Source organism: Perca fluviatilis, chromosome 10 (genome assembly GCF_010015445.1).
Source record: "Perca fluviatilis chromosome 10, GENO_Pfluv_1.0, whole genome shotgun sequence".
NCBI lineage: Eukaryota > Metazoa > Chordata > Actinopteri > Perciformes > Percidae > Perca > Perca fluviatilis.
Window position 1 is genome coordinate 16656451 of NC_053121.1, and position 20622 is coordinate 16677072.

A 20622-nucleotide genomic window follows, 5' to 3' on the forward strand; every position below is an offset into this window, starting at 1 on the left:
GTCATATAGAGATGTGAAGTGCTTCAAATTGTTAACTTAAATGGCAGACCTAGATTCAAGAACGACTTAACTGCAATGGTGCCGTGAAACATTAAAAGGAAGCTGTTACTTGTCCTGCTCCATCAACATCCAGCATTTATTTACACTTTAAATTATCTGCTGGGCGGGGGGGGGGGCGACGACCACTAGCTCACCCAGTAAAAGCATTCGCCCCCATGTTGGCTGAGTCCTGCAGCGGTGCAGGGTTCGAATCCAACCTGCTGCCCTTTGCTGCTGTGTTAATCCCCCATCTCTCTCCCCCTTTCATGTCTGTCTACTTTCAAAATAAAGGGAAAAGCCCCATAAAATAATCTTTGAAATTACCTGCTAGGTTAAATGGAAATGGAAAGACTGCAAACAAAACACACATTTGCTACGTACAGAAAATGTATCCAGTGGTTTCAATAGGACCCCCCTCAAAAATGAGATGCTACATCTCAAGGGGCTAAACTTTCAATAAATTCAAATTTACTGTATATTCTCATATTATTGTTAATTGATGTTCAGTGGAATCACGATGGTATTGTTTAACAAAAAATTTGTTTCGATGCAAACTGTACATGAGCAAAATAACAATGGAACATAGGTCATTGCAATACACCAAATTGATAATTCTGTTTGTGATTTTTGGCTATATTGCAATATTGATATTGGAAAACATTCTTATTAATATTGTGATATTACTTTTAATTTTTTTACTTTAATAATAAGGCAATTTATGCCTTTATTAGGTAGTGGTAGTATGACAGGAAGTAGAGAGCTCTTCAAAGATCCCCTGCGGACGGGGAATGTGCGGTTCATGGTCAGCTACTTAACCACTAAGCCACTTAAGCACTATCAGCCAGTCCTACCTGTTGTAGGCCATGACACAAAATGTTTGCCTCATTGACAGCATACTTTCATCAAATTTGCAAAAAAAAGTCCCTAGTTTTGTCCACTAGTAACGCTATGGACCCGTTTTTCTGTAGATGCACTTGCACACACATGTGCATCCCGAGTACACAGTCCTGCCAAAGGTTTCACACTGATTACTGGTGGCAGTAGTGGGCCGAGAAACACAGCAATGCACGCAAGCTAAATGCAGGGAAGAAGACTGTTAGCAAGTAAACAAGGATGTAGAGCAAGTAAACAAGGATGTAAAGCAAGTAAACAAGGATGTAAAGCAATTAAACAAGGATGTAAACAAAATATTCATGTTCAATACCCTGCCAGTTTGGGAATCCCTGCTGCTAACGACCTCATCTGCTGTTTGGGTTTGAAAGACGCAAAGTACAAGCGTATCACTGGTGAGGTCAGACGTGCATCTGTGTATGTGTCTCTTCATGCATGTACTTGTGTGTTTGTGTGATGATGGATGATAGGTGGATAAGGAGCCTGGCCTGGGGATGCTCGGTCACTTGGGCTGGTTAGCCTGGAGGTCACCCACCAAGAGATAAGCATCTCCACGTACTGGGGTCAGGCTTAGAATTTCCTCTGCTCCTGTGGTCAATTTTCCTCTTATCATTTTTTCTATCTATTATTTAAAAGAAAAAAATTGGTAACTGAATACATTCATATAAATATTCTGTAGCAATGGAAAGGCGCAATAGAGCATGCATAGATTTAATAACAGAAAATGGATGTGTACATTTTACTAAATATCTTTCTAGTATATACAACTGCAGTGTGACATTTCCTCCTCTGCTAGATACATTAGTGAAAGTCACAAAAAAAGGTTACTGGCCAGTAACGTTAATGGCTCAAATTAGTGTGTCTCTATGAAAGAGGGGGTTGAATGGCTGCCTGTAACACTGGCTGGCTCTACACAAGGGAAAAGCATATAAATATGTTCTGTTTCTCCACTGCCTGGATACATGGAGAACAGGTCAACTATTAGAAGAAACATGACCTTATACCAACATGTAACGTGAGTAATAACACAAGCTTATTTTTCTAAAAATAGATGGAAATGTTTTAATATTCAAACACGTTTTTTGACACCCCTGCTGCTCAAATTTTTAGTATAACACATAAAGCTCACTACAGAGCAGAAAACTTTGAAATATGACAGGAGTCATTTCTGAAAACAAGCTAATAGACATGTTATTATATAGCAAAACTGCATGGGTTAGGCATTTATTAGCATGGCACAGTGATTAAACTTGAATTAAACCGAAGTTGGACTATTTACTTTGGTTTGTGTAAAACTGATACGCAAGAAAACATGTCCGCAGAGCTGTATAGTTAGCTGTATGGCTGGTCAAATATCCTTTTTCCATTCGTGTGAAAGTATAAAATAAAAATTTCCTAAAGCTTGATGCAGAGTGGTGTATCCAACTGAGAAGGACATTATGGAAATTTGTGTGTAAGCATAAAATTCAAACTCTGGTTAGTATACAGTAATTTACATTCTCTTTGAAGCTTCAAGAATTTAGCCTAAAAGGCATTCATAGAAAAAAAAAAACTTATCCCATACCATGCTGTGTCTGGAAGGCTCAAATACAACCTGCAACCACAGTCACACCTAATGAGATGTGAGTGGACCTCTACTCTGTTAGCAAGAAAGACCAAATTAAAAGTTGAGGAATCACATCTGAATTATATGATATGATTCTGTCTGTCAAATCTTTGCCAAAGTAAGCCAAGGGGAGATTACTTATGCTACTTATATAACTACAAATGTCTGCTTTTAAAATTGACCCAATATTCCAATTAAACAGAATGTTGTAAACAATTTTAAGATGTGACTAGAATAGTAGAAGAATAGTATGGCTAAAATAGAATTGCTAATAAAACTAGGACTCTGTGGCAGGTAAAGACTGTACTGAAATGAAGGATTAATGGAGAGATCTACTATCTACTGGTACTCCACTCTAGCTATAGTGTTTTAATTAGGCCTGTGCCGATTGGCGATCGGATCGCAAATGTACGGTTGAAGGGACAATTTGCGATTGATTTTTCCTACGCCACTATTAATTAGAGTGTTTTTAACTAACTAACTAACCATCAGAAATAAGATGTTATAAACTGAGGTTACAACAGACACAGAGGGAGTGTGACTTCATTCTCTCCTCAGGATGCCATTACTCCACTATATCTTTGCATAGCAAATAGTTGTTTGCTGCTATATTGTTTTGAATGTCGAGTACAGCCCCTTTAAAGGCACATATTTTCTTTCTATATTCATAGTTAGAAATTCATAGGGTTATCCCTGGTCTGCTTTCAAAACCTTTGTTTTATCATTAATATGACACATTGAAGGTTTCACTGCTGCAAATTACTATGTATGTATGTATGTATGTAGTGCCCTGAAGATGAGAATCTGATCCGGAGACCAGAGTCACTGAGGTCAGATGTGGCCCACAAGCACGTACTTCCCCATCACTGGAGTTCATCAACTATTCCCTTTCCTCTCTTGTTTTTCTCCGCAGCCCTTCCTTCCTCTACTCCTCACCTGCCACCTCGATGATATAGTCCTGTACTTGTGGCCAGTGTGCAATCCCCAAGGGAGTCAATGACTCTCAACTCCATCTCCTTCTGACAGATATTTTCCCCATTCAAGGTCTTACCATCGTGCTTTTGTTTGAACACAGAGCAACACACAGGGCTGAGGGCACTCTGCGGGTCAAACAGACCCACACGTCATTGTGTCGGTCTGTTTCAATGCTGTTCAAGTGTTCAATGCGTTGGCCATTTTCAAAAGTTCAGATAACGACGTTATCTTGGACGGTTTGCTGAATAACTAGGACTCAACAGATACATGCAGGAATCTCACTTTGCACTCATGTCATTTCCTTGACACATGTAATTAGGGACTATCTATGCGAGCAGATAACAGACCTAAACCCTTGGCCCTCGCTTCACTTCGAGAGCCATGCTCCGTGCTCCCTGGCCCATCACATTGAGCAAATAACAATCCCTTTCTCCGACAGGCTCTTGCAGTCCACCATTTGCTGCAATGCAGAGGCGAGAGGAGTGCGACAGGACTTGTCTTATCCTTTCAAAGATGATCACTCCTCTCACCTTCAGGAAAAATTTCACTACCGTAGGCAGTGAGGACAGCTGCTAAACACTGACCCTTTGAGTGTGTCTGTGTGCATTTTAAGGAGGATTCAGCAGAGTATGAAACATGTAAGGCTTATGATATTCTGTAATTGGATTTCCAAGAAAGCTGGTGACAAAGTCCCTCACACACCACTAATCCTCCCAATCAGTACTGCGGACCAAAAGCGTGCTGTTCACAGATGAATATGGAGGAAGGGAAGGAAAGAGAATGGAGCATGAAGCGAGGAGGAACATGGGGATCGCAGATGAAGAGGGGTGTGGATTGCCGCAACGACTTCATGAGGACGGACAGCCAGCAAAGGCGCGTCGACACGTCCCAACACACACGGTCTAATCAGCATCTCCGTGCTGGGAGTGAGATGAGTTAGAGGAGGCAGGGAGCCTGGGAAGGACCAACACAGCAAACATTCAAACTGTTGCTGTAAGAAGTGCACTGCCTTCACAACAAATTAGGACATGAGGAGAACAGTCTCAGCCATATCAAAGAGATTAAAGGAATAGTTTAAGAAGATGCCTTTAAATGATTTGACTTGACTCTGTGGTGATATTTCAGGTATAGAGCGCCACACCCGATTGACTTGTTTTGAATCTAATTGTACACAGCAGGGACAAGCCTGTCAGCTGAAAACCTCTCTGGTTCCTGTTCTTATTTGGATGAGAAAAAAACAAGCAGAGTAAACTTTGTGGATGTCTGGCAGCCACATATATTTTTCAATCACTGTCAAGACGCTGGATTGTTTTTCCTGCCCTACATCAATTCTATCTAATCTTCAGTGTTGCTTGCTAAACTAGTTTCTGTTTGTCATTTTCTCTTTTCCTAATCTGCAAGATAGGGCACAAGGAATCTAGAAATGTCTATATTCCAGTGAGAGTGCAAACCGTCTGAGTTTAATGCTTACTGACTGGTTGTTTCTGTCCTTTAGGGAGAATTCTGATCTGTGTGTCTCGTGTACGGCTTATATGCACAAGCAAAGCCAAGAATGTGTCGCACAGGGGCACCAACAGGCGATGACTATCTGCCACTCTCACAAGGTCCACTTCCTGCGCATGTAAACTAAGCCTTTGCCCCCGGTGTCGCTAATCAAATTACATGTCACATTTCATATTCTATGCTGATGAAACAAACCAAGCCGAGCCATTGACGGATTTGCATTGTGAAGCTTGATTTAAGGGCAGTGTTTTATAACAGCACCTCCCCAGGACCAGTCTTTCCCAGCTCTTTGCCTTTCATAATAAGTCAGTGAGGACGGGAGATGGGACCAGTTGTTTAACCTTGAAGACATCAACTAAATAATTCTCTCTCCTTCTCAGCCTCAATCCAGGTCTGGTTAAGTATGGAGAAGCCAGCACCACCTTTCATCTTATTAGTGCCCTTGCTGAGATGGTGCTCAGTCCCTGGACAATAATGCTGGAGGTAGTACATAGAGAGAGAGAGAGAGAGAGATGGAAAACAGAGCGCTATGACAGTGAGTGAGCTGAAATGCTATATATGCCAAGGCCCTGGCATATAAACCCTTGAATATGCCTTACTCACTTTACATTTCTAAAGCAAATTTCCCCACAAAAACCAATAAAGATTCTCAGCAAGGGGCTTCACTTTAGAGCCATTTCATATAGTCACTTGAAGAGAAAAGAGCAAAGGGTTTTCTCATATTAGATGAAAAGATGGATTCTCAGTGGACCTTCCATTGTCTGGATATGTGCTGGGAACTAACCAAAAAAAAATTCTGTCTAATTTGGTGCCTGTTGGATATCTTGTCTGATATGGTCACTGTGCTGCAATGTCATCAAGTCAGAATGAGTCCCAGGTTTAACCTAATCAGTTACATGACAGCATGGCAGGCTGATCAAATACAAATACCACAAAGTAAATTACCTTCAAAGTTAGAGTGATAAAGTTGCCATAAATAATGATTTTCCATTTAAGGGTCACACTATAATCATATCAATGTGTTGATGACTCAGGATAATCCACAGGCCTCACTTTTAACTTTCTTAACTGAAACTTCTTTCAGCCCAAAAAAAAAAATGGTTAAGAGGAAACTATGGCTTATCACAATTGAGGTTGTATTTTCCGTAACTCTGGGCCGTTGGTTCTATTGGATATAATAACAATAAACTCACTAATGTAATTGCTAAGATCTCGGTTAAAAATACATCTAAAGGGGCAACAAGCACAACATTCAGACGATCATACAGAGAGGTAACAAGCTAACAGTTGTGCAAGATTAGCTACAACTTTCTTTGGAGTTAAAACCGAAAGTGCCCCCGTAATGACACTGATAATCCATTATTACACAGAAAAACCTGAGTGTGCAAGTACAGTGAGATACAGTTGAACCAGGAAGTTAGGCTGTAACGTGTGGTGGATCTTTACAACTAACAGTTTGGATTGTACTTTTACTGTTCAACTTCATTCCCTCTTCCAAATGAAACTGACTAATCCCATTTCCTTTTAAACCTATATGTCTGAATGCTTGTGTTTCAATCCATTTACCTCCATCGTATTGGAGTGGAGGTAGGTGGAGGCTCGATACCACTAGCGGTAAGTGAGGGGGTACACTGACACTTTAAGATTGTGTTATACAAGTTTTTAAGATTGTATCTGCATTTTGTGCTTATCCCATCCTTTGGTGGATTGTGAAAATAACATGGCTGCTGCACAATTTCTACACCTAAATATTTCATTCAGTTACAGGGGGCATCCTAGGGCTAAACAGCTTTTCTCTGAGACAAACCCCTGAAATTGGGAGTTTGTTCACTGACTTTTTACAAACTTGAGCCACTCGAGAGCAATTTTCAAACTTAAGCTTCTTTATGCATAAAAGACCCAAAGTCTATCCCCTTACAGCTGAGGGATGGGACTTGGTACAGCAGCAGCAGCACGGCAATGGGTAGGAGGACAAATACATTGCACAAAGAAAGCAAGAGAACTGCACTCCTTTGCATGCTATTTCGCTTCCACCGTTCACACACAATGAGCGTTCCTTAATGGTTAGTTCATTTCAAACTGGACATCATGCTACTTTTGTCCACTGTCCACTTCACAAGCCATTTTGGGTCTGCTATTGAATGTGTACAGATCATCTACAAAGGTCTATACTGTATAGATACATATTCTGGACGTTCAGCTTGCTTTAGCTCACTGTATGATCTGACAGGTTGGTTGAGAGATGAAAGAAGAGCTACTGTGCTATGCACTTACAATCCAGTTCACATCACACACAGGCACACACAAACACAGCGGTTGGTCACTTCATCTCTCCATCGCCAGCTCACGGTTCCCAGGGTTGTCGGACCATGGGGGTAAAAGGGGACTGAGTACCCAGGGCCCTCATGTGAGGAGGACCCAAAAAGATGCTAGAATGAATAGCTGCGGATGCGGGGAGGGGCCTATAGAGAATGCCTTTCTACAGGGTCCAGAATTTTGTGCTACGCCCCTGACTGTGCCTCTCTCCTCCACTATTCCCTTCTATCAAGAACATAGCTAAGCCACTGAACCCTCCCAAGTCCTTTTTCATCATGTTCTAGCACTGTCAAGGCTGCAAAGGGCACCGGCATCTGAGAGAAGCTTCCCATTGAGGCCTTTGGAATGGATTCACTCCAAACTGCCTTTTCATTCTGCAGCTGCGATGGATTAGCTCTGTCATGGGTCCAGATGAGGTTTGCCTTCCTGATCTGCACGCCATGCCACCGAGATAAAGAATTGCAGGAAAAATAAAATTAAGGGACAGCAATCGCTCTGGCGGCAATCCAATGGCCGATGATAGGACACTTCAATATTTCATCACACGGTCATGCATGGACACACAAACACAGACAGTGGCCTGGGAGAAAACGCCCACAGGTTTAATGTAGCCATGTGTGAAATGGCAAGAGCCACCCAACAGCACACTCCTAGAATGAACCATTGGAGGGAGAAACAGAGGAAGGTTATGGTTGAGCAAGCACATCATGTTCACTTAATTCTCACTCATGGGGATTATGAGCACAAAAGACAGAAGAACCTGCGGTAAGACGCGTGTAAAGTAAGATCACACCGCCGCATCACAACTAAATCTTGGAAAAATTGACGGAGAGCAATGGCGACCAACTCCTTTGATGACCGAGCAGCAGATCAGTCAAAGCACCTCGGTGCTTTGTAATAGACAACAACCAAATAACTCCACGCATGTAACTCATCGCCACTTGATTCTCATCCTGCTCTTCAATGCGTTCATGCAGATTTCATTAAACTTTTCAATTCAATGTGAATCAGTGAACAATCAGAAATACGTTGGCGCTTGTTATGGTGACAACACAGATAAAGTGATTTGAGTGGCTCCTCAGGCCTGCTGCAAGATATTTCTGCTTCAGCAGTTTATTCCAACAAGTCAACAGATCGTGCTCTGACATTGCGTGGGTCGTCAATGTGCAACTGCAATCACAGTTGCAGTAATTGTCTATAAATCCCCTGTTTCCAGACATGTTGGTCTGCATTATGTCTTTCATTGCATAAGATGTGTTTCACATTAACCACACAGGCTATTCATGGCACGGCATGTCTTATTTGCATCTCTGTGTCACTGCAAGGAATATGCTAATATCTTCCTTTTCTTCCTCCTCTTCTTCAGCCTGTATGCTAGAGTGCCCATACACTAGTTTCACAAGGTTATGATGCTCCAGTGGCCCGGCGACTGTGAACTGTCACAAGCAATCAGTTATGATGGAGCCCTTGTTTCGGCACAGACATGCGGCTTTGGCAGGGCTCTGCTAGCGACTGCCTCTTTTGAAACAGGCCAGAAACGTGCGGATCAATCTGCTCAGTCGGCAGACGGAGAGCTGGGAGCTGGAAGCCCTGTTGCACTGTGATCCAATATTTACTAGTTGGGAGAGTACATTGTGACACTCCCTGTTGATATTTTGTATTCATCACCACACCACCCTGATGTCCTGACATTTTTGACTGTCTTTAGTGCAGAAATCAAGCTCCGCCACACACACAGAGGGGAACCCAAACAATAAATAGCTGATAACGCAGTCCAAGTGGACTCACAAGATTAGACAGCACATAGGTGCCAATTAATGCTTTTCTTTGTGGGCCCCTTCAGAAATAATAAAAGGCTCAAAAGTGTTTTCTTTCAATAAGCTGTCTGACCTTGGGTAGGACATTGCAGTCAGCGGCTTTTGTTGAGGAGGACTTCAGAGTTCTCTCTTTCTTTTGCACCCAGTGAAGCCAGGCCAATGCAGCAACTTCCGATGAGGCACGATGCGGATGTGCTATTCCAGCTCAAGTAGGGGATTACTGATTCAGTGATTACGGATATTGTAGGGGAGCCAAGTGAATGGCCAATAGCTAGCTGAGTGTGACTGCAATGGCTGTGGGAACATGGCTGTAATGGGCTTTGTGGGAGAAATTAAATATATATAAAAGAGAAGGGGGGGAGTAAGAAATGCTGACTGCAATGTGAGAGATCTTCACAGGAGATAAGTTTAAAAAAAATGCTTGTACTTTCTTCTCTTTACCTACAGCATCCCTGCCTTTTCAACTGGTGCAAAAGGGTAAATGGCATTTCCAAATGAAAAATAATCTCTGCCACAAATGACGTATTCCACTCTCCTTGTGAGGTTTTGCTCATTGAGGAAAAGAAAATGGAAAGCAGCCCATGGAGCTGAGCTGCTGGCTGACATATCCCTGATGCACCTGAGATGAATAGCTCACAATGGCAGCTTGCCCCCTCTTCATTTGACTTAAAATGCACAACATATGCAGGCTTTTTCTTATCATGAACCCTTTTTTTCTCACACAGAGCATTGCAGCGAATGTATCTAACGCACCACAGAGTTGTTGGTGCGTCTCCTCTTGTCCCTCATAGTCTTTATCGTTTGCTTTTTATATGGTCAGCTCTTCATGTTCATCACAATGCAGTGCTGATATCATCTTCAATAAGGGAAGACAGACTTCGCCTGTCATTGTTGACTTATAGTTCAGAGACCACCCTATTATTTGAACTGTGGTGAACAGATGTGCGGAGCAGAGATGGGCTGTCATGTTGCATCATGTCTAGTGACGAAAAGGAGGCTTGATCTATGCCTTGCATTTATTGGTTTTCCATTAAGCTCACATATGCGTCAGTAGTGCACAAATTATACTTAAACCCATTCTTGGTTGGTTGGTTAATAGCAACATCAGGGATTTTATTGCTCTGCTGTGGCGTAATTTGTTTTCATACTTGTGGAAATGTTATTGTCAACAAAATCTATTTAAATGGTAAGGCTTTAAAAGCAATCATGTAACGTCACTGATACAGGTAAATCATTTCTGGCAGTATTAGAACTACTGTAGTATGCATTATATAAAAAGCATCAGTTATAATGTTAATACAACACATACAGTAATTCTATGTTGGGTGTTTGCTTGAAATGACTGCGGGCTGTAGGGGGATGATATCTTCAGGGTGCCATGACGGTCCGTTCATAATCACTTAACCTTATTCCCTCTTCTTGCTTGCAATTCATCACAAATGCCAATGGTAATTGAGCAGATAGATAAAGGAAATCAATAAGCGATCCAAAGACAACAACATCCCCACAATAAGTCTGAACACACCACAAAAGATTGTTAACTGTCAGGCCGAGAGAAATCTTTAAACGTGCCAATGGAAATCTGTGATGTGAGTTACTGATCTTCCAAATCAGAAAATCTGTCCCTACACTCGATTTTTTTTTTTTTGTTTTTTATATTTTCCATAGCTGCTAAAGTGGCCAAATGCCCAGTGTTTGTGAAAGATATATGGAGATTTGAAGCCACCACCACAGCAGCGATGGGAGGAAAGCTGTTGTTTTATCAAACAACATCTGCCAGCGTCATTGATTCCAAGACAAATAATACTCCGACAGCAACACCTCCTCAGGTTGGGTTTAAGAGGATCTTCTGATATTCTGATTAAAAATTCATTGTGTGGAATCTGCCTCGGAGTGTGTACTTTGTTTTCTAGTCTGAATCTCATTACAGCTTCAGCTGTGTGCCTGACTTTAGAATACATAAATAAAAATACAGCAGAGGGCATCTCATGGCCAGAAAATTAGGTCAAAATAATGTTCCATTTGAATGTTTGGCCTTTGGAATTTGCCTTTTATGTGTTTGCTGAATGAAAAAGCTTTACACTCATCTGGCCATAACTAACAGTACCAGTGATTGTAGTCAAACCAGCAAAACTTCAAGAAAATGATAAAAAATGTAGGATTATGTGTTAGTATTTCATCAGTATTAAATGTCAGCAAGACATGCAGGGTTTTGCTGTAATGTAGTAGCAATTACTGTAGCACTTGTAGTTACAAGTAATATTAGTTTTGTGGAAATGTGGACTATTTAGTCATAATGTTCCTGAAATAATAATGACAATAACTCTGTTAGACATTTTTAAGCTTGAGTCAGATCAAAACATGTGACTCTATCTGACAGAAACTCCACCCTTTCTCTGCCTCTAACTTTTTTTTTATCTGAGCCACGCTGTCAGTCACTCCCTTCTGTTGACATCCCACTCTTCTCTTAGAGGCCTTGCCATTCCCAAAGCATCTAACCTCACCCGTGGCTGTTACTGTACCACTTATCTGACTGAGGCCCCAGATCCAGCCAGCTCGACAGCCCTCCGAGACTGCCTGGCCTGCTGGCCTCTAAAATCCCACCATCACGTTACTCTGCGGTGGCTCGTGTTTCTCTCAGAGGATTTTTGCACAGTCATGGTGCCTATCAAATACGCTTGTTTTTTCCTCGCATTTCACATAAATCTGAGCCTGCAAACATTTCAAAAATGGTAATCTACTAAAACTGTGTTTGCTCAAAGAGACACGTGGTATTATTTTTTTTACCGTGACCTTTACTTTGGATGAAAGATGAAGTGTGTCACGGGAGCTTTGGTACAAAACACTGAAATTTAGTCAGTAAGAAATGTGAAGAGGGAGGATGGGATGTGTCTATCTAAGCATGTGTATGTTACGCTTACAGTGTCTGTGTGCGTGGCTCTGTGCATATGTGCGCACACACACGCACGCACATGCCTGTGCGTCCATAAACAAACCTCCATCTGTGCTTCTTACACAGCTGGACTGTGATGGCATGTCCCGACACAACCCCCATAGCCTGGAGAACTCTCACTCACACACACACACACACACACACACACACACACACACACACACACACACACACACACACACACACACACATACACAACACAACTTTCTATATAAGCAACATCTAAAACATAATTTAATCAAATTCCTTTTCCTCTTCCTTTCTCTTACTGCGGTCTACGTCTCTATCCTCCCACCACTCCGTTTTACCCAGCTTCCCCTGCAATGTTTCCCTGGTCACACCTTTCAAGCTGAGTTACAGCCTGCAAGGACAAGAAGTGTGGCACTACTGCAATCACCTGAGGAGCTCCTCTCGACCATAGCCTGTATCTGTCAGGTCATGCTCTGCAAAAACTCGCTGCCTGCCTGTCGCTTTGTTTACCATCCATTCACACGCCATCAACAACAACAACAACAACAACAACAGCCCCAAAAGCTATGCAAAACATTACATGTGAAGATTTGGTAAGGGCCCTTTCGTCTGTGCTTCACAACATATGCCATTTGCCACATGTGCTCTGTCATTGCGTGGGCCGCCGGTGTAAAGAGACTGTTGGTGTTTCTGGGCAACATGTGCAGCGCTAGCACTCTCTGGGTGGGCGTAAAGGTCAGTGCAGAAGATGTTTCTAAGAATGTGTTGGGTCTAGACAAAAAAGTAAGCTTGTGCACTATGTTATTGAGGGGTTATGATAATCCTAATGAATGATGTTGACATCTCACATCCAAACACAAGCATCTGCTGGAGTTTGCTTCCTGACCGTTTAATGAAATGCCAAGTGTCTTGATGGGCTCCACACACCTTGTGATGCTGATATTGCTCACACATTATCACCACTGATCATCAGTTTGCAGCACGCAGAATATGTGCCATCATTTATTTTTCAGTAAACTGATTCACACTGACAATAAGGCAGCATGAATGTCTAGCATCACATAAGTCAACTGTTAAAGGTCCCATGGCATGAACATTTCACTTTATGAGGTTTTTTTAACGTTAATATGCGTTCCCCCAGCCTGCCTATGGTCCCCCAGTGGCTAGAAATGGTGATAGGTGTAAACCGAGCCCTGGGTATCCTGCTCTGCCTTTGAGAAAATGAAAGCTCAGATGGGCCGATCTGGAATCTTGCTCCTTATGAGGTCATAAGGAGCAAGGTTACCTCCTCTTTCTCTGCTTTGCCCGCCCAGAGAATTTGGCCCACCCATGAGAGGGAGACATCATGGCTTTCAAACAAGCAAAGTGGCAGTTGGTCAAGGCCACACCCCCACTCTCCACCTTGCCCCCCTCCTCTCTCCTCCTCAATAGCTACAGACACAGAAATGGCACATACTAAGGAAAGCTCATTGTGGGACTGGCTCTAGTGGCTGTAATTCTGCACCAAGGCTGAATTTCGGGAAAGAGACTTCAGATACAGTATTAGGGGACCACTAAGACCTATATAAAAGCATCTAAAAAGCACCATGTCATGGGACCTTTAAAGGAATAGTTTGACATTTTGGTAAACACACTTGTCCACTTTCTTGCTAAGATTTAGAAGAGAAGATTAATACCACTCTATTGTCTGTATGGTAAATGTGAAGCTGGAGCCAGCATCCGGTTAGCTTAGCTTAGCATAAAGACTGGGAACAGGGGGAAACAGCTATCCTGGTAGCAACAAAATATGCCTACCAGCACCTCTGAAGCTCACAAATTAACATGTGTGTTATCTCTTTAATCCATACAAAAACTGGAAGTGTAAAAATGCCCTTATTCCAGTCTTTATGCTAAGCTAAGCTAAGCAAAGCTAAACTAACCTGCTGCTGGCTGTAGCTTCATATACCATACAGTCAAGAGAGTGGTATCAATCCTCTCATCTAACTTGTCAAACCTCATCTTCTCTCTATTCACAATAAGATTCATCACACCTTACAGTCACTCTGCTTTTCTCTCTTGTCCCTCCTCTTTCTTACCTTGGGAAAAGGTGGTTGGTTTATCTTTTTTTTTTCTCCACAATCTTGGAGCAAAGCAGATTTGCCTACAGTAGCTGATGCTAATACTGTGGCTGAACTGTGCAGCCAAAGAAGCAGCTGCTACTGCCAGGGTTTAAGGACCTGGAGGATTCGATAAAAGAGGGGTAAGCACATGTAAAGAGGCTGGCAGAGGGGACACACACCATTAGCTTAATGACAGAATGAGGAATGAGGAATAGGGAGATGAGATTCAAAAGCCAAGCATTGCAAAATTTTCCTTTAACAGGAATCAAGGCGAGTAATCTAATAAATAGCGTGGCAAGGAGATGCGGGGGAGGGGGGGGGGCTTGATGTTTTCTTCGCCTCAGGTAAAGGAAGAAGAAGAAGGGTACACAGGAGAGAAAGGATGGCGGTGTCATTAAGTTTGCTAGCCGTGACCGTCAGGAACATTAATGTTGTCTACTCTGCTTTCTTCAAACTGGTACCCTTTGCTTTCAACTACTCCCGTCTTCTCTGTGAGCACACCTGACTCCTGGTTTCCATAGCTATTATGGACCCCGCACTGGTAATTACACATTTCACAATTTCTGATGTCACTTCAAAGCAACAACAGTCTTGTCACCAAAGCACACACCATGCCTCTGCAGTACAAAGCCAAGCCTTGAGGATTACTAAAGCCACACATTGTTTTGCTGCCGGCCACTAATTCAATTAATAGCATATGGTTTGAAACAGACTTGAAAGAAACTGTTCTGACACGAGCCTGTGCCTTCATCACACCTAGGGATTTACACATTTTGTTTCTGAAAAGCAAAATAAACTCCAGCAAGTTTAATTTGAATTACTGTATGCACATCCTCTTGTTCCTCTGCCTCTATTATATTACTTTTTAAAGGATGTACAGCAAATGAGGGGGAGTGAACTACATGATGAGTCAGAGTAAAGGGCTTTGGCAGTATCCGTCCCAGAGTAAAGAGAGAATGCACACGAAAGCAGAACATCAGCTTCAAGAAAAAGAGGAGTCCGAACAAGACAAAACTAATTCTGTCATTTCTACCACTCTGCAAGGCCTTAGGCAGCCAGAACTCATCTTGATCAAAGCAATGAAGCTTGCCTCCCCAAACCCGCATAAACGCTACTTTTGAATCTTAGTTTTAGATTGCCCGATCATAAAATAGATGTGTGCTACTGCTGACAAAGGTCTGAATCACCCACACGGGTTTACTGATGACAAAGTAAATTTGAATGTCCACTAAATAATTGTGACAGCTTGCAAAACAAACAACAGTGCTGACAAATCTGAAACTCAGAACACAGGAGGTCTTCACTCACCAGAGGAAAAGCCTCAAAGGCCTGGAAGTCAGCAGATAAGTGATATCTAATAACTGTCATCTCTATTTTGTTAACTACATTGGTAGAGACAATCTGCTTATGGACTGTTGTGAGCTCAGCTCAACCATGAGCGGTCTGCGAGCTCAGCTTGACAACAGTCTCAGGGCACTACCTTGAAAAAAGTCTCAGATCATACATTACACAAATCAGATTGGAAAGAAAACGTGGGGGGGGGGAGTTGTATTGATTATTTTACAAGTACGAAGAGGGCTTTTTAGCGTGTTACGTATTAAACTCCTTCTTGTTTAATGTAGCAGGCTAAAGATTCAGCAATAAAAAGAAATTTCAAGCAGAGCAGATTATTAATACGCACATCAAAGCAAGAGAGATGCTCTCACCAAACATTATAATGACATTTGACAATCGCTCTCCTATTTTTGCATCACTGAGCATTACATTTCTTTTAAGCATTGGTTTCTTTGCATCATTAAAAGCTCATAGTTTTCTTGTATTTGAAGTTGAAGGCAGTCCTGAGACAGCTCTCTTGATGGAGATGCTAAGACATGCCAGCGAGAAACAAGAAACGGGGCCACGGCTCCCACAGGAACCCCTTCCTCTCACTAAAGCTCTGTCTGCCCCTGAATTTAATTAGATTTTGATATCAAGCTTTTTTCTCCTATGCTTCCCTTCCTCTTCAACATGCGTGAAATTGCACGGCACTATCTATTATTTATTCACTGTCATTTGCTTATTGTTTCTTATGGATGCCTTGGTTGGGGCACTTGCAGCTCTGCTGCGTGCGATATGACGCTCTGCTTTATCTCCCTCACTGCTCAGACCCACCTCCCCTGCAGGTCTGAGCCCAACTCATTTGTTGGCGTTGGATGGGGAGCTATGGATTTTTTCCCCCTTTCACCCAATGACAGCACGGTGAGGTGCTGTGAGGGCTGAGTGCTAATGAGCTGCCTCTGCAATGCTGGGGGAGATGCCCCGTAACACAGGGGGAGTCAGAAGACGGTGCAGGGGGAGACGTTCTGGAGAGTCTGAGGGGCCATTATGACCGTGCCACACATGGGGTTAGAGGAACTCAAGCGCGCCAGTCAGAACATCCTGGTGTCTCCAAAGTCGGCCATTCAGCCAAACTCATCACTTAGAACTCATCATTTAGAATGACATCACTAAATGGCATTCTCGACTCAAGTTCTTCCCCTTTTGTCCATTACATTTCTGTAAGAAAATGAAGCCAGTGGGGGTGTAGGAAAAAAAAAGGTAATTTGTTGGATAAGCCACTGCACCAGTTGCACCGTGGGATGGACCATAACCATAACCACATATCAGCACCCATGGAGAAGAAAAACAAATGGTGTATATACTATACACTATATATAGATCAATTTCTTCTTGAATAGTGAATCATTTATGTGATGAAAAATAAATTTATAAAACACGTAAAAAGAAAAAAATACACATCCAATTCTGATCCATAACACATGAGCTCCTCCAGCGCTGAGTCCTTGACACAGGTTCCGTGTTATTGGCTGCATTCCCAAGGCCAGCATGTATACAACATGTTGCCAAAGGAACTTATTTTATGTGGAATTCCTGTATTTATGAAATATCACCTCTGTAAAGCTCAAGACAGACACACATTGTGTGGATGTGGTTTCCAACCACAGCTACTGTCCATAAAATGTTATTGTCAAAATGAATACGCATTTCTATAAAAAAAAAAGAAAGGAAGGAAGAAAGGAAGCAAAGGATGCATTTTGTGGTAAAAGACAAGAAAATTATGTAGGATAAATATGGGGAAGAACACTGTGTGCATTAGACAAATCTGTATTTGTAAATTCCCCATTGAGACTTTATGACCCAGAGTGAAGTGAGATGGACTTGACTGCTTCCCCTGGATTGAGATGTGGCCTCTATATAAGCTCCATACTGGATGATTCGGACATAAATAATTCTGCTCGCTGTGCTGTGGACAGAAGTGGGGGAGAATCTGGACATGACTGAAATAGAAGCACACTTACACGCATGGGTGACTGAAAAGCTGTTGGACGACTCGAGGTTGTCGACATTGTAGTTGAGGTGGAAAGGCTTTTCAGTGGTGTTTTGGTTGGTGTTGTAGAGTTGGACAGCGAACCTGAACGCGCTGTGCTCCTGCACCGTGGAACGCATGAACAGCCCCCCTTAAAGAGAGGAAAAGCAAGATCAGACAATCTCATCTGTGCCTTTTTCAGTCTAGTGTCAGTGGTGGACCATTTCATTCAGTGAGGAAGAACTCTATAGGCTACGTCCGACTGCAATAGAAAGGAGGCAGATTGGTATTTGAAAGAATATCATGCATTTTTGACCAGTCTGTAACTCTTCAGATCGTGCGGGGGAACTGACCGTCTCCCGTCCTACTCCTTATCAAACACTTAATATTTTTTTCGCCAATGATTACACTGACACAGACAACACTAGATGACGCTTTAATCTACAGTTTAACACAATCAGCTGCTTTAAGATCGCAGCATACATAAAATCAAGTTAGCCTCTGTCATTGCGCAGAGCTCCGCGCTCCGTGCACATCTCTCCGGTATAAGAAATTGCAATCTTTGCCCATACAAACCACAATCTGCAGCCTTTTTTTTTTTTTTAACACAGCAAAAACACTTACCGATATTGATCTGATTGGGAAATCCTGCGAATGATCTGTCAAAGAGCCACAGTAGAAACAAAACCACGCGTTGTGCCATTTTCTCCGACCTATCTGTTCAACTCCTTAAAAGGGTCTGTCTAAGCAAATTCATATGTTCTGGATGGAAGCCGGCCGCGATGGAAATCCAGTGGATAGATGATGGTCGCTCACAGTGCACCAATTAGGTTCATTGAGGTGCAGCCCAGCTGCAGAACATTTTTTTTGCAACTAAGAGAGGAAGAGAGAGAGGGAAAGAGAGAGAGAAAGAAAGGGGGAGAGAGAGAGGGAGAGGAGGGGTGGGCTGGTGGGGGGGGGGGGTGGGAGGATGGGGAGGGGGAGCTGATCTGAACTCCGATTGGACCCGTCGCGGCGGGCCACTGTTGGTCAAACTTGATCTGACGCTAAATTAAAAAAGCCTCAGCCCGCTACATTACGACGGCTTGGAATACGAGCTGCACTTGTCAATATTAGCCTTCTGTTGGCCGAATCAATAGAAACACTGCAATCTCAGGTGGCCAATGATTCCGAATTGCCTGGCCACGTCCAGCTGCTGCATATATCTCGAGAAACCACGGAGAGGCGAACATGGAGAGCTGCGGTTATTTCCAACAGTGGGGAAGTTTGTTTGTTTGTTTCATTCATTCTGCAACCTTAGCCTACTCTATCCGTGTTGATCTCCAGTGTAGCAATGAGATTTTTAAGGTAAGAGAGAGGTAAAGAAGGGATTATTAGAAGAAAAGTTAAAACCACATAATGCCTCTCACACAAACACACACACACACACACACACACACACACACACACACACACACACACACACACACACACACAAAACACAGGGATATGTGAACGCAGAACCAATAGAACTGTCTATGGTCCTGAAAATGATCACGAAAAGACTCAAAGTGACTGAAAAAAATGGTTTTAGCTCATTGAATTGTTTTTCTTTTTTTTTTATCTCGCCGGAAACACATTAAGCCTTCTCTGGAGGTTTGACCATTATAAACTTATTGATATCTCTCAGTCTTATTTTATTTACTTTAAGTTTTACTCTGTCTCTAATGAAACATCTATCATTCCTGTGATTCTGCCTAAGAGAGAACAATTAAGGGATTACTGGCCTATTCATTACCCTCAGCAGAGCGCTTTGAAAATTGAGTTTTTAATTGCATTGCAAATGGCTAAGGCTTCAGCTATTGATACTGCCATGCACCGAGTTCTCTTTAACATGTGACAGACTGTGTCATGTTTTAAACTTAAAGATGTGTGCAGTAACATGTGTAACCTGCTCCTAAAGAAAAATGAATGACTGGTAAGTGCGAGAGCCAGTAGTGAGGGCTCTGCTACAGTGACACAGCTGATCAAGCATCAATGTCAAACACAGGGATGTATATCCAACCGTGTTGTGCAGGCCCCCAGGAAGTGAGCCGGGCTTTGAAGCATATTCAACATAGCGGCCAAACAGTGGAATTGCAACTCCCGGGCCCGTCACATGATGCCCTCTGGCCCAAAAAGACTTTTGTACATAGACTTACATGGCAAAAAAGACGTCTGTAAATCAGTGGATAATTTCTTTTGAGCATCACAATCCCCCGCAAAATGACTCAGTTCACTATGAGAATTTGATCCATTCGGTCTGATAACATTTGGAAAGTCCAGAAGAGCCACACAATGAAATCATTTAATCCCTGTTCGAGTTAGTGGAGCGCTAAACCGCTGTAAAAGTAGCCTGCTCAGCTGCACAAGTAGTGCCGGTCATCCGGGTAATTTTTGGCTCCATGAAGGCTTCATGCGCCACTAAGCAGCTCTCATAGAAATGAACGGGGCTCCACCTCGAACGCTGTATCCAGTTCTTATTATACATCCATGGTGTTGTGTCTAAGAGTCCAGAAAAATACTTAATGTTTACCTTCTGAGAGGTTAGGCTGATGAGTTGAAGATCATGTTTCACTTATATGTCAATAAAGTGTAACTGGGATCGTGTGTTTGAAAGAGTTGTATTAATCATTTATGCCAATCAAGTAATGATATGGAATGACCTAGCCATCACAGGGGGGGATTTCCTTTCCAAGCGGGGTCAAAGTGGATTGTTGACGACTCACTGGCTCTCTGGGGATGAATCTGGGATGGCGTCACATTGATTCTCTGGTCTCCACCGCCTCCCTGTCAAAGTCGTATAGGACGTGGGTCGCCTGACCCTCATGGCTGAAGTCATTAGGACCGTGTCAAACTGTTACTCAATGCCATTTCCACAAACTCTCATCACATCATACCTGCATCTGAAACGCTGATGGTTGTCTTAGTGGATAATAAGAGGCCTTCTTGTGATGTTGGTTTGCTAAAACATTGTATAGAACAATTAATTTGCAGCATACTAAAGAAGCAATTTAATTGGCCATTTACAGTGCATCCGGGTACTCAGTGTGAATCAAGCTAATCATACAAAAAAAAACATTATTCGC

The 20622-nt window shown here is 42.5% G+C and overlaps 1 protein-coding gene across 4 annotated transcripts in view; it reads right to left on the bottom strand.

The window, feature by feature from the left end:
- The window catches only part of gria3b (glutamate receptor, ionotropic, AMPA 3b), an 86198-nt gene extending 67793 nt beyond the window's left edge, over positions 1-18405 (bottom strand). For all 4 annotated transcript variants that reach the window (XR_005640433.1, XM_039813028.1, XM_039813027.1 and 1 more), the window contains exons 1-2: positions 18140-18405; positions 17508-17666 (exon numbers count right to left, since the gene is read on the bottom strand). Coding sequence is in view for 3 of the 4 variants with exons in the window: in XM_039813028.1 (XP_039668962.1) it covers positions 17508-17666; positions 18140-18218 (238 nt within the window). In the remaining variant the exon portion in view is untranslated. The remainder of the gene's footprint in view (positions 1-17507; positions 17667-18139) is intronic.
- Between the last annotated feature and the right edge of the window lie 2217 nt (positions 18406-20622).